Raw genomic sequence first — 15,212 nt, forward strand, 5'->3', positions numbered from 1 at the left:
AAAGAAAAAAGTCTAAGTGAGTCTTCCCTACAGTTTAAATCTTAAGCAGTAATATTTAAACTCATGAAGGCAGGAATCATCTAAATATATTGTTCACAATTACATCAACACATTCTAAAACTGTAACATGATTTCATATTTGGCTACTGATGGCATGATTTTAAATCAACCCCAAATATTCTCTGTAATTCTCTTTCTAAAGTCTATTTTAAAACAAGTAAATTAGCTATCAATCAGCCTTATATAAATTTTATTAATTGTATGTGTTGGCACTACCTGGTTTTACTTTGTTTTCCGAAACAAATAGTCTCTTCAGTATGCTTTAGTTTTAAAAATGCATCAAGACATAGTTATATGGAAAAAGTGAATGATTTAAAAATATTAATAAGCTATTAATATTAATATTACAATTATTAATAAGTGTTATTAATAAGTACTATTCAGCTACTTAATACTGTATTTTAGAGGTATTGTGATCTGGTTGTATTTTGGTTATATTTTAACTTCCGCAAAATCAAATCCTGAGAACATCTACATCTGCCTCTAGTCATAGAATGTACCTCCATGATTAAAAAATACAACAGAACAACCCACAAAAGGGACAACCCCAAACAACCTAGTAACCACACAGTGAACAAAAATGCTTCTATTCCCTTTTCATCCCCTCTGGACAACTCAAATTAGGTGTGAAGTGTAGAAAACGAGAGCAAAACATTTTAGATCTCTCAGACCTGAGAAATACCTTTTTTAAAACTTGCTTTTTCACCAGCCCCTTGCCTGGAATGCTGGTTTTACCCGTGACCCGTTCAATCAAACGGGTGGAGGTCACCCGCTGGCAGTGTGATGTTCGGCTCCCCCCCAGCCGTACCCCAGCGGTCCAGCGCAGCGGGGCCCTCCCTCAGGCTCCGCTTTCCAGCCGCCCCCTCCCAGCCCAGGGCAGCGGCTTGGGGCGAGCTGTGCAAGCCCAAGAGCCCAGGGCTGAGAGGCAGGGCAGTGCCTCTGCCTGGGGCTGGACCCAAAGAACTCACCAGCCCACATGCCAGCTGCAACGGGGACCTTCTGCGCGGCCTCCTCCCGTATACGTACTCTGGCCACCTTCCTTTTGTCAGCTGTAAAAATGGTTAAACTTAATTTTCAGCTTTACTTTCAGAGATAACCGTGTGGGCTGGGTTGTCAAAGGTCAGCGCTCGAAAGATGTGACGTGCTTAAGGGTATTTCTAAAGTAACTTCTGTGCCACAGCGGCTGCTGTTATCTCGTCCTGCTGTAATCATGCCACGGCAGCTGGACTCGTGAGAGAAACTATATAGTTATGATCAGATCGATAAGTTCAGAAGCACACCATTATCTTTTTCTGCTTGCCCATAAGAACAGCAAAATAGCATGTCTTGCATCTCCATGTGTTCTATTTGCTTGTGCAGTAATTTCTCACACACGCGCATGATATGTGAAGTGCCCCAGGTGACACATTGCTGTACTGGCTGATTGTATATTCTGGCAGCACCACAAGAATGCAACAAACTGGAATAAACTGTTATATATTCTAGTATATATAACAATGGCTGGTCTTGATGGGGCTGGTTAGATGTACGGGCGCCTTGAGGGGCACAGATGAGCATTTAGTGTACCTTTCTGTGTGATGCCGTTGTCTTAAAACTCTCCTCCCTAACAGAGGAACTCTGTTAAGCAAATACCCATCAGGACAAAGCTTTTTGAGACAAAAAAATCAAGTTCTTCTTCCCTTGTGCCTAAAACACCCGCACGTATGAACTCATCCAGTGAAGTCAGTGGAGGCGATGATGTGGTTTAAGCTGTACATTTGTATGGATATTTACCGTACTGGGGCTGACCAAAATTTAATGACCAAAATGTCTGAAATGATTGGCACCTGGAAAACTTGTTCCCAAATTATAGAGCTTGTTTGCCCGTTATGGTAGGCACACCATTTGCAGCAGCACAGCCTAAATCATCTCGAGGACAACACGAGAGACCTGAGAGCATTGCACCCTTGTTTTATATGCATGCAATAGAGGTAACGCTAAACGATATTTGCTTGTTTGTAGGAGACTTCCGTTTGTTTCCTTGCTGCCAAAGAGCACCAGGGGACTGCTGCTCCTAGGATAACTCATTTGAAAGTCTATGAGTGGCCCCAGCAAAGCGACCACTCTGCTAAAGGAAGAGAGGATGTTCCTGGTCATGCGAGCAGTGAAGAGGAAGGAAGGCAGCCAAAGGTAAAGGGACAGAAGAAAATATGGTTTAAGGAATTTAGAGAGTGAATTGGAAGATGAGTGTTTACGGAATGAAGAGTCTAACTGTATTTTTCTTTTTCAGCTTCTGAAACTTGGTTTATTTGAAACAGAGCTTGCTCTTGAACTTGAGAGCAACCGTAAAAAAAAAACTGGTGCTTGGGGATGACTGTCATGAATTCCCTGGTTACCTTGGCTTTCCTCATTTTCTGGACTGTTTGGGTTCCACTTGTGCTGTAGAACAGAAGGATAAAAAATAAATGCTTTACTCATCTTGACTACCTACATAATGAGGCCAAGCTAAAGTGAAAAGGGAATGTGGCAATGAAATTATTTAGTTTACACAAAAGAAGAGGAAAGAACTTGTGACAGGACCGGGAGGACAATGACATTTCAATTCCATGTTTGAGGTTTATTGGAGCAGAAACTAGAACAATTAACTTAAAAACCCCAAATAAACAAACAAACAAACAAACCGGCCCCCTAAAAAAAACGAGAAAATGCAGAATGTCAGAAATAAAAGGGTTTGTAAATGCTTCTCTTCCCCCTGTTAAATGCCCTTACAGACTGGGCCTTTCCTTCCCATTTGTTGCTCTCATTCCAGCAACTCCGTGACTGGCTTGCAAGCTTCACGCATTCCCACTGTATAGGGAGGTATTTAGGACATGTCCTGCTGTCACCCTGGAGGCCTGGCTGAGCGATTGCTCCTTCCTCTCTGCAGTAGCCCCAAAACCAGCACGCTTGCCAATGGTTCTCCCTCTCCACCCTTGTGGAAGGTCTTCTGACCCGGTGCTGGGGGTGGAGGGGAAGGGCTCGGCGTGGGGAGGACACCCCAGCACATGGAGCAGCCGGTGAGCACTACGGAGACCCTCTATTGCAAGCATTATTTGAGCAGGCACGGAGTGGCTGGGATGCAGTCAATGCCACTGGTATTCCTGGTTTCCTCCCACTCCCATTCATCATTTCAATACACTTTCACCTGAATTTAAGCAGACAGGAAGAACTTCAAGGAAAATACTACTATGCAGCACATCAAGCACGTTCAGAACCCTTCTGCAGGTACAAGGCAGTGAACAGCCCTGCTTGCAGAAGAAGTGCATGGAAAAGTAGAAAAGTATTTGTGCAAATACCTTTCATATAATAAGCCCAGAGAATGTAACTGAAAAAAAGAGTAAGAAGGATCTAGATCACCTAAAAGAAGAGATTATTCACTGTGTTAAAAGAAGAGAATGATTTTGAGAGAAAACAGAGCTGTCATTACAAAAAGTTTGTAGGAAGATGAAGACCAGAGAATGGAAGTTCAAATGTTCTCACCCAAGATGTGAAGAGGAGGGGGACCAGCAAGATGCCAGAGAAGAGATATGAACCATGACAAAACAAAGTATTTACTTAAAATAAAAAGGAACACAAATGCTATCAGAGACTATGAGATATTTCACTTTGTTCCTGTTCTGTGTACCCAAAGATAAGTGTCCATCTTCTTGCAGCCTATCTGGGCATTTTTTGATTATCACTGATTCTTACTCAGCTTTCAGCAGTAACCAATGTGTCTGAGCAATCAAACTGGCTACAAAATCCATAAATCTCTGAGTAATCTCAGAATAATGGCTGCATGGGGTTTACACCAAGAGTCAGTGAGTAACTGTAACAGGGAGCAGCAAAGAATTTGCTTATCTATTTCTTCCTCCTGACATGCAAATTCACCTTTTAAGCAGGAACCAGTATCTTCATAAGACTTTGGTCTCCAGCTGCTTTCCCTTACCCTCATGTTAAGCAACTTTCTGTATTAACATATATAAATAGATACCCAAGTTTCACCATCACCCTTCTGCCAAAAGACAGTAGTGAAGAATGTGGCTGAGATACATAGAGATGCCTCTGGACAAATAACTCGGCCCAGATGCTACCTAAAACTTCAGAGAAGCTGGGGCAGCTTCAGTAGCCTGGTGAGCTGAGTATCAAGCTTTGCCACTGCCTAAAAGGTCCTGTTCCCTTCCTCCGTTTGCATCCTCTCTCCCTGGTGTTCTTCTGCTGTTGAACTTGTACCAGTGCTAAGGCCCATTGGACCTCTCAGTCAACTCCACTGACTCACCTGGCAGAAAACCAACCCAGCTGCACATTTTTTTTCTCATTAGAGGATCTAATGAGCACCACCACAAGGTAGGAAGAGAGGAAGGGAAGGAGCAGGAGCAGAGGTGAGGAGGAGATGCTAAAGGGGAGCAAGCAAGACCTTCCCTTTTCCGCTACTAGAAATGGGAATTACTAGAGCGGCTGATCTGTCCATAGAACTGCAAGCCTAACAGCATCTTTCTTGGGGCAAAACATCCAAACTCTTAACACTGATTAAATTTACAGTCTAAGGATCTAAAATGGACTGTATATCAACTACACATATACATAAAAGTGTAAATCCTACGATAAGTAACAACACTGCTTGTGTCATCCACATCATTTATTCCCTCTTACAAAAGACAAAATATTAAATAAAAATCAAACAATAACGAGAAGGAAAACCAAAAGGGGAATGTCCCCTAAACTCTTCTCCCGTTGACACCCACTGCTTTGCTTTCCAAGAGTTTGTGGAACCTTCTCTGCTAGTCTGCCTCCGCTGTGAGCCAAGCTCAGAGAGCTGAGCCAAAACGGGATTAAGACGTGAATCTTTGTTCTCTGGAGCGCTCTGTGGAACAAAATCACAATATCATTAGGGCTTACAGTGTTCTATGAATGGGAACAGGGGGGAGAGTCTGGGTTTTTACTATGCTGGGATTAATTTATCCTTCAGTAGTATCAAACAAAGCATTTCTCCTATTTTCTTCACTCTTGTGCCAGTCTTCCCCATTCGCTACTTACAATGGGACCACACACGGGATGGAAGATACTGCAAATCTAATTGCAATCTGGATTGAATTCAGGGTGAAGTAAAAAATCGTGGAGGGTGCGGCTGAGCAGGCTTTCTCCAGCACAGTTTAACTCGATGTTTTGCCTGAATACTTACAGCGCTATTAATGCCTATTGTTCATCAAGCTTTTACCCAATATTTGAAGTTAGTGAGAATTTATGGCCCTTGGCATAGTTTTTAGTGTGCTAGAAAATAAAAAAGAAATTAAAGAGTTGACCATAAACAATGAAAATTGCATATAGGTTTGCACTGTGAAGATGACAGACATGATTACAAGGACTTGACTATCAGTTCATTTAGAAATGATCTGTTTGAGCTTACTTTTCATGTGAGCTCTTTTATCACCGAAATGGCTGCTAGGACACCGTGCTTTGTAATTTGAAACTTGCTCTAGAAAATAGCAATTGTGAATCGGTTTGAAACCATATTTTCTTCTTGGCAGCCTCAATATAGTGAAATTATGGATGCAAAATGGTTTTTATTATATCAAGTCCTGATCTTACAAGCACTTATGTCCGGACTTAACTTTATTCAGAGTTGCAGAATGATTCATGTTGGATATCTGAGCGAAGTTAAGCACGCATAAAATGGATCTATTCAGCTGGCCTTAAATTCCTGCTAACTTTCTGTGCCGAATATTTTCTTCTTGGTTGGCTCCTGGCAAATATCTGTCCAGGTCGCTACTTAGACCATGGAAGTCATTCTTCAGTGGTCACTGGCTTTCACCACTGAACAAACACCGAGACTTGTGTAAAATGGGAGCTGTGTGAATATGAGCCGGATTGCTTAGAACTCCAGTGAGATGATGAATGGTGCACATTACGTGCCTGCAGAGCATACTGGCAAAGTTCTTTCAAATTCTAGTCCATGGCAATTTTTAGCAAGTCTCATGACTTTCCTCTCACCTTTTCTGTGTCAGGGTATCTTTAAACAATTACAGTCTCTTCCAGATGATGGAGGTGGAACTGAGATTCTGGCTGCAAGCACTGGAGATCACTCTTGACAGACGTGGCTGGTTGGTTTTGGCAGAAGCAATCCCTGCAGGACCCTGCCTCCCGCAGAGCAGGGCAGCAGCTGGATGCTGTAGGCAGCATCCAGGAAAGCAGCCCTGAGTGAGTGGAAGGAGTAGGGAGAGGCAAGCAGGCAAGAGAGCCCTTAATTTATGCAGTGGGAGCAGCCACTGGAAGGCACAGGTCTGGGAATCCCAAATAGAAAATGAAAACTAGATTTCTTTTGTATGCCAGAAAGAGGGGATTTGCAGCTTTCTGCTAAGATTTCTGAAATACGTACATACACCTGCAAGTATAAATACTTAACTGGGTATTTCTGATCTTACAGATGATTGTGTTTTGCAGTATTTTGAATATTATGCACTGAAGACTCATGAGTTTGGGACCCAGGAGGCCTGACTGTTTAACCGCTTGCATCCTTTTTGTAAGTGACTAGTTAATGCCAGGGGAATTAGTCCCCATTTGCAATAGCCTTGGCTTAATTTCTGAAGTGTCAGAATGTGACCAGATAAGTCAGTAGACATGTAAGCCCAGAGATGTGGTAAAATCCTGATTCAAAAGATGTCAGGAAATCATGTTCATTGCACTCTAGCTGTGATTGAGAAAAGTATTTACAGCCTAAGAAATGTGCATTACATGCTATCGTCATGAAAAGAAACCACAAAACATAGGGAAAAAGCCAGCTCACTCCTTGGAACATCTGGGAAAAGCAGATGAACAGAAGGCTGATCCCCGGGAGTATACAGGAGGCAGTGATCTGCCTGCCCTCTGCTGATAACCCTTCAGCTCTCTTTTTGCAGTATCAGTCTTGGTACAGTAAATGAGTAAAAGCTCTCAGCTTGTCCTGAAGAGTTGGGGGTCGTGAGTGATTTGGGGGCTGCGGGAAGGATGAATTGGCTCTGAGACTCTGGGGAAAATGTGAGGATAAAGACCCCACTTCTGAGCTTGAAAGGGGAAAATGCCGTTGGGCTGGGGGGAGAGCACGCTTACTTGCTGTGGCGAAGGTAGCTGGGGGAGCGGGCGGTGAGGACAGAAAGGATTGCTTTGTTCTAGCGTGGGGCTCTAGCAAGGGGGTATGATCTCCACATCCGCCACCATTAATCCAAATCTTCAGAAACTGGTTTTAATCAAGTCTTCTAGCAACAGCACGCAAAGCTCTGACTAAAATCCCCTCACTAAGGATTTGGGAGAAGCTGACAGCCATGCAAATGCCACCCACACAGCTAGTGGTTGTGGGCCCAGAAATCAGGGCATGCCAAAAACCACAGGACAGTCTCTTAAAACAATAAAGCAACTCTGCTGTGCTCGTCTCCTCTGGCTGATGGGGTTACTGTGGCTCCCAGGCTGGCTGTAGGCTCTCTGCAATCCTCCTTTGAATGTACCAGCTCCCCGGGTACCCCTCTCCATTGTATGGCATAGACCCACCCCGAAGCCCGCTGCAGGGTCCCCATGGTTTTCCGACACCCCTAGCCAGAGGCTTTGCAGCACAGACCGACTGGAGCAGGGCCCAAGGATGTGAGCTGGTGGGCTGGGAAGGAGGGAGCCCGAGCAACGCTTCTGTAGAGAGCAGAGATGGGAGTTTCTGTGTGGATGGCAAGCACCTATCACGGGAGGGCACAGGCAAGTTTTGTACTGCTTTCCTGCTCAGGGTAACCCAGGAGTCTGATTTAGACAGCTATAGCCCCAGATGGAAAACTAAAATGCTGTGTGACAGCTGAGGTTCTGCACGGGGTGTTGGATGATTTCTATGGCATTTTTCTATATGTGCAAATCGATGGTTTTAGTATGGAAAAAACCAACGGATTTGAAAGCTGAATAAACACCAACACTTCTAACAAATATATACTCTACTCTTCATTTCTGTATATAGGCCTCCAACTTGCTAATGCTGCTGCTGCTGTTGAATTGTGTAGATGGGCTCGAGGTTATCATAACAACGCTCATTTCTTATAGATGAGGCAGTGTAGGAAGAACTCTTTCTTTTCAAATATAACTAAGGATGGAAGATAAAACAGACGACTTGTATACAGATATTTTTAGCTAAAAGAACTTGATTATACGAGAAGTTTAGGTTCCTCAACTGTTCCCATCTGTCTCGTCCCTGTCCTGTGTCAGCAGGGGGAAGTAGTAACTAAGACCTTCTGTGGCTTAGATACTCAGTGCTTTCAGTGGAGTATTTTTGTCCGCCCTCCTTTCTTTCCCTCTTCGACATCAGTAAGAAGTTTTATTTATACACTGCTATGAGAGATTATATCTACTACGGAAAATTACTGACAACTGCTTTGTCAGTGACGCTTATGCCCAAGTAAATCTGCTTCCTTTTACAACATTTTCATTAATCTAGATTAAAATATTGCAGGTGCTGCTCAGATTTCTGCTGCCTGCAAGATAATAATATTGTTTCAATCGGCCTGATTGCTGTAACAGCAGTTTTCTAAAAATTGCAGTGATGGTGGCTTCGAGGCATGCAGCCTGAGCAAGGACACCTCTTGTTCCCCATCCAGATCCCAGGCTGCGTCTCCAAACCCCGTGCCTGCTCGGAGCGGAGCTAGTTTAGCCCCACCCTCTGAGCAGTCCAGCCTTTATTTATATGAAATCTGTGGTCCAACTGGCTTCAGATGGCGTGTGTATGTGCGTGTGCCTGCCTTCTGAGTGTGTGAGACGAGCTGGGATCATGAGCCAGGGTTGTTCCAAGTGGTTTTAATCAGCAGCCCATTAGAGGAGAACGGAAAACTTCTAACAGGATAAGAACCGAGTAAGTAAACCTAACTTTGAACTCGCAATCTGGGCAAAACAAATGCAAACGAAAATCTTCATAGCCTGTCAGTTTTCAGATAAATGATCACTTTTCGAGAGAAAGCTGTGCATGCTGACAGGAAGGAGGCAATTTAAAAGGACTGGAATGAAGGAAACTGTAAAAACAAAGTGGGAATTGAGAATGCAAGAGAGAAAAAAAAACAGCAAACGATTGTTCACGAAGTTGGTACACTCTCCTACTCTTTTCAGCTGCGGACAGGACATGTTAAGCTTTAACCTCTTGCTTTCTTGGATACTATTGTCTGGCTGAGCAGTTCCTTCTGCAAAGGGGGAGAAGACTTCTGCTCCTCACCTGCCTGCCGGTGTGGTGTGGTGTGGTGTGGTGTGGTGTGGGCGTCATCGCTACGGCTCCCTACAGAACACCCCATGGCACGCTGGTCTCTGCTGCTGCTCACTTGTTGTTTTTTCACAGGTTGTTCCCGTCCCCCCATGGGAGGGTACTTCCCAAGCCTCTGCTCCTCTGGAATCCGTGACTTCTTGCCAGGCACCAGAAAAGCTCTCAGCAGCAGCAATGGGGAAAACTCTCGCTAGTTTTGGGTAAAGCATGCCTTTGGCTTTTTTTTTACCCTGGCAAGACGTGGCTACTTGGTCTGCATCTGCAATGTGGCAAAGGGTGAAGTGAGGACGGCAAAGAGGCCATGGTTTGTGGGCAAGTCCCCAGGTGCCGCAGGCTTTGTCGCCCTCGTCCCTTCCTTCTGGCCTTAGTGGTGGCCATCTGTCTGTTCTGCCAGACCTTGACTCCGCTCATGACCAGCAGCATCCTTTCGGCAGTCATGAATGGGATTGCACCCAACAAACTGACTAAAACACAGCAAGGAAGATACAAGGACGTCTCCCCAAGCACCACTCACTGCTTCCTCCCCGGCAGTCATCCGCAGACCGTGAAAAAGGTAAGTCAGCTGGAGCAGAGTGCTGAGCAATAATTAGCAAAGCGAGGGATAGCAAGTCTGGCAGGATCATCTGAGTCCAGCTAAAATTAGCCTCAGCAGATCTGTATACAAACAAATGGGTGATCTAATGACAGCGGCAGATGCGCAAGCACATCTCCCAGTGTGGTGTTACTAACACAGTAGTCCTGAAATCTTCGGCTGAAACATGGCATTGCTCTGCAACGCCAAGGAGATTTCAGTTTGCTGCACAGACCGTATTTTATTTTGGCTTTAACAGTGGGGTCAGAGGCTTTACAGTACAGGCGCGTAAATCAGGAGCCAGTGGGGTTTCGTGGAAGTGACTGCGGCTGTTAATTAACACCGGGACTGCAGCTGCCCTGCATTAAAGCTATCTCTGCTGGTCAGTTTTGAACTTCACTGGGATTCTGCTGAAAAGCTGAATTTAGCTGCATTTGAGAAATAAAAAAAAGCCCTTTTCACGTTTTCAAATCACACTATTTGCTTTGGAATCTTTGTCCCACAGATTTTACTTTGTCCTTAGATTACCTGAGCTCGTGTTTGCTTTCTGTAGGGTTCTTAGAATGGGTGTTAAAACCTAACCAATGCAGACACTGTTATTTTAGCTGGAAAATGTGGTTTGTTAAACGGTCCAGCCTGAGGTAGTTATTTTTACTCTGGAATCTGTGATCAGCACCAGCACAAATGTTTCAGGTTTTCCTCAGTCCTATAGAGGGCTGCTAACAGTGCAGCAGATACCTCACTGTGAAATTATCATTATGCTGGCATTTTATATACAACTGTATCAGGACTATAAACATTGATCTGTGCCTTCACCGATTATGGACAGCATCCACATAAAAGCAGTTCAAATTAAAAACAAAACAAAGCAAAAAAATAGAAGGCTGCTTCTTTGATCAGACAGGGTTCACAGCCTGAAAGGTCAGCAATATTGATTTTAGGAGGGCAGTTGTAAAGTGCATCTTCTGCGGCAATCAAAAACAGATATGTGAAATAACTTTGGCATGAACTCTTCAACCTTAAATCTTAAAAAATGGATTCTTTTTTTCTTGTGAAGGTCAGGGAGATTTATCTTAGAAGTTGCAGAAATCTACTCCATGCTGCATCTGCCATAATTTTATATTTTAATGACCTTTTAGTACACTAGGTACCCAGATTTGGATTTGTTCAACACTGTGACATGAAGAATTACAATTTAAAGGGAAACAAGCACAGCTGACAGATGCAGGTCGCATTGTGTTACAGCTTTCAATACTTACAGTCCATTCCTTTTTACTCATTGCTATTGTAATGGCAAAGAACATTTCGTATCTTACCTTGGGCTACCTGAAGTCTGTAAGAACTGATGAAATAATGGTAGAGTTTTGCTAGCATGTTGTTTGGCTGAAAATATCTGTAATTTCTTCTTTCCCAATTTGCCTGAGAAAAATGCAGGTTGGCATTGAACTTGGTGTGCTAGCTGTTTGAAATGAGAAGGAAGCTTATGTTTTTACAACATGCTGTAATTACTGCCCTCCAGCACACACGGTTGGATATGACTATTGCATGCACACGCTGAACATAGATAGTACAGGTGTAAATGCATATACTCACCCTTATAGGTATGTTTTCCAGGGCTGTGCTACTCTAACACATTCCTCTTCAAATTTTGAAGGCCACCCATAGCTGGCTCCCTATTTGTCTCGGAAGTTTCCTCTAGAGCATGATGAACAAAATGTCTTGCACATGTTGGGATGTTACTCTAAGTTGCGCTCTGTTTCCAGAGAATGCTCTGGTGGCTGTGTGGGCTGAATAATAATCTCAGGGGACAGAAAAGGCAAACACCTCCAAAAAATCTCTACCACTTTGCTTTGAAAGTGTGTTCTTGAACTGTGTGTTTTCGCCCACTGCTTATTCAGATAACTGAACTGTTACCTTGCCTGATTTTATTGGGTACCCAGTAACATCTAAGACAGATGCTATGCTTGAAACTTTACACTGTCTTATTTTACAGTCACGTGCCCACCCACAGTAGCTAGCTTGGAGACAAGTTTTCGTTAAAGCTCTGGTTTAAATCTTTGTGCATGAATCTGGAAAAATACTTTAAAATATAATAAAATAAAAAAAAAATCACATTTTTAATTAACTAGTCACACATGTGTTCTTATTCTATAAATAGTCCAGCAAGCAAATTTATTAAAAAGAATCTATTGTGCAGTTAAACAGTGACTTAAAGAAAACACTACAACATATCTTATGAAGTCGAAGTTCATGAATAAGTTGTAAGGAAAAGACCACCCTGCTGGAGATAAGATAATATTCTTTAATAACACCCCATATTTTGGGGTTTTGAGCTATAGCATCTGTCACAGTGCAGAATGTCTTCTGACGGAGTAGGGGCAGGTTTAATTCTTGCTTCCTTCAGAGAAACAGTCAATGTTGCATTGAGCCTGCTGTGAGAATTTGGTTAAGATTGTTACTGCATGAGCAAAATCCCCTTCCAAAGTCTGATAATTTCTCCATTCAGAGTATGCATAGCACTAAATGCCTCCAAAAAACCCCAAAACAAAACAAAAAGCTGGCACCTTTTGTGAGTGGAAGGAGAGATCTGAGGAAAAGTGCAGGCTTGCCACTGTGTCTCTGATCTCAAAGTTTGTCTCATTTTGGAAAGTTCCAAACAAATGTGGAAAAAAGCATGGGGCTGGAAATTGCCATTTTGATCTGTAAATGTGTCTTTAACTACATCCAAGATGCCCTGGGATGGAGCCATTACTGTCAGGCACATAGTGCAAGCTGTCTTTTTTAAATTGCAAAAATGCAGATTTCACTCATAGCCTGGAAAACCTGACAGAGCTCATAGTACTTCTTTCTCAGGTATCACCCATTACAGGAGTTTTAAAAGCTGCTGGAGAGCTGGTCCTGTAGCCTTATTGTCACATGAACAGAGGTCAGGCAGAGAGAGTTGGGCTTGTTCAGCCTGGAGGAGAGAAGGCTGCGGGGAGACCTGATTGTGGCCTTTCAGTACCTAAAGGGGGCCTATAGGAAAAATGGGGAAAATCTTTTTAGTAGGGACAGCTGTGACAGGACAAGGGGTAATGGTTTCAAACTAAAACAGGGTAGGTTTAGACTAGATATAAAGAAGAAATTCTTTACAATGAGGGTGGTGAAACCCTGGAGCGGGTTGCCCAGAGAAGTAGTGGAGGCCCCATCCCTGGAAACATTCAAGGCCAGGTTGGATGGGGCTCTGAGCAACCTGATCTAGTTAGCTGTGTCCCTGCTCACTGCAGGGGGGTTGGACTAGATGACCTCTAGGGGTCTCTTCCAACCCAAAACATTCCATGATTCTATGATTTAATTTTATACTAGAAAGTATTTGTAGCATGAAAAATAGAAGGCTTATTTCTGCATCGCCATCATAAAAGGCATTAGAGGGAGATATCACATCCAGCACCAGGCTGTCTTCAGGTTCAGCCAGGCACGCTCACCTCCTCCATGATGAAATATTTGCAAATATACATACAGTACAAAGAAGAGTTGGTGCTGTAGCATCAAAACTGAAATAGTTATCAGCAAAAAAAGCCCACATGAGCCCTGTGTGTAGGTTTCCCTGGCACGGTATTGTGCCAGAAATACCTTTGGTACCAGCCCAGATGTAACACCATTACACTCCTCTTAAGTAATTTAGCTCTGCTTCTCAGCCAGTTCTGAGAAGAGATAATTAGCTGGTTATGCTATGTTTCCACTCTCTGAATTAATTCACCCAGAGCCAACTTAGGTGTCTCTGCGCAGCAGTGCATTTTGCCCTGGTAGAGGTAGTGCCTCTTGCTGTCAGGAGGAAGCACCAAGACAGTACTGCTCATGTGATAGGCACTGCTTCAGCATATTAACTCTCTAACCATGGCCAACATATAAAAAAAATTTTCAATTTTTAGATTTTAAGATGAGTCTTGAAGGAGATTAATTCATGGATACTCACAAGAGCATTGCTTCACATTCCCTGGCCATTTAAGGCCAGCTGAGAAAAAGAAAACAAACAAGCCATGCAGCTGATTATGTGAGACTTTAACGAGTGGGCAAGGCTGGCATCTTCATAAATTAAATATAACAGGTATGGTGAAAAAAAAGCTGTCTTCACTTTGAAGGCTCTTGACCTGCCACTTATGTTTGGTGTAAAAGATACATTGCTAAGAAGAGTTATAATGAGGTGAGCAAACAGGAAGAATGAGAAAAGGTTTTTTATGGCTTTATTCTGAATGAATAGGATAGGATGTCATTTACTGGGAGTGGGCAGTGTGAAAGATGCAAGATAATGATCGCTTGATGTGGCCGTATCTCAGAGATACTGTGCAGAAAAAGAAAAAAAAAAGAAAAAGCATTATGTTTTAGTCTTACCAAGGTCTAGAAGAAGACCCAGTTGAACATTGTGCATAGGTTACAGGCCCAGGTACCTATATTTGCAAATTGGGAGTGAAATTACTGAAAAGCTGAGAAACTGTTACTAGAACTTTAGAACTCTGGGTATCCAGAGTGGATTTATCCTCTCTTTACTTGAGTGCTCCACTCTCTCCTCAGAGCCAGAAAGCTGGACTTCATAGTCAATGGAATTAACTGCCTCTAGTGCAAAATTCATCATGACTTAATGCAGATGTTTAAAACAAATCTGATTAACTTCACCTCTAAAGGCACGTGTCTGTTTTCTTTTTTTTTCCCCCCTATTGATTTTTTTGGATGGTATATACTTGCCTCTGTCAGAATAAGTAGGGAAGGAAGGGGGCAGGAGAGGAGTGTCATGGAAGAAGGCATGGGGGAAAGGAGATGCTGGCTGGGGCAGATGTGGGAGGGAGAGCAGGGAACCATGGCTGCAAAGCGATAGCATCCTCAGAAGGCACAGAAAAAATTGTGCACAGAGGGGGCTGGATTTGTGCTGTGAAGAGAAAGGGAAATGGGAATGGAAAGAAAAGAAGACAAAGCCAGCGGGAACTTTTCAGATGTAAATATGTGAAAAAGGAGAAATTAAGCTGGATGATAGAATGAGAAGGGGTGATTTTTGCTATTATGCAAAGATGGAGTGTGGTGAGAGCTCTGGATAGGAAAGATTACATTATGCATAATAAGGTTTGATACACTTTTAAAGTAGATTTGATCTTAAAAAGGATATTTATTTTATAGAATGCAGTAGGGGGATGAGAACTCTCTTCTCACAAAAGAGCAAAGAACTTTGCTAGTATGAAACCTCTGTTAATAGAAAGCAATCGACAGATGGCATAGTATCAGCAACCGGTTTCCTTGGAATGATACCATATTCATGTTGCACCCTACAGAAGCAGGACTTCCCCCCCCCACCACCCCCCCCCC

The 15,212-nt window shown here is 43.2% G+C and overlaps 1 protein-coding gene across 1 annotated transcript in view; it reads left to right on the forward strand.

Annotated features, from left to right (window-relative positions):
* The first annotated feature begins 9,608 nt into the window (after nucleotides 1-9,608).
* Nucleotides 9,609-15,212, forward strand: part of CPED1 (cadherin like and PC-esterase domain containing 1) — a 152,154-nt gene continuing 146,550 nt past the window's right edge. The window contains 1 exon segment of the mRNA XM_009638151.2: nucleotides 9,609-9,860. Coding sequence (XP_009636446.1) covers nucleotides 9,609-9,860 — 252 coding nt within the window.

The sequence above is a fragment of the Egretta garzetta genome, unplaced genomic scaffold (assembly GCF_000687185.1).
Source record: "Egretta garzetta isolate BGI_Z169 unplaced genomic scaffold, ASM68718v1 scaffold64, whole genome shotgun sequence".
NCBI classification, from domain to species: Eukaryota; Metazoa; Chordata; class Aves; order Pelecaniformes; family Ardeidae; genus Egretta; species Egretta garzetta.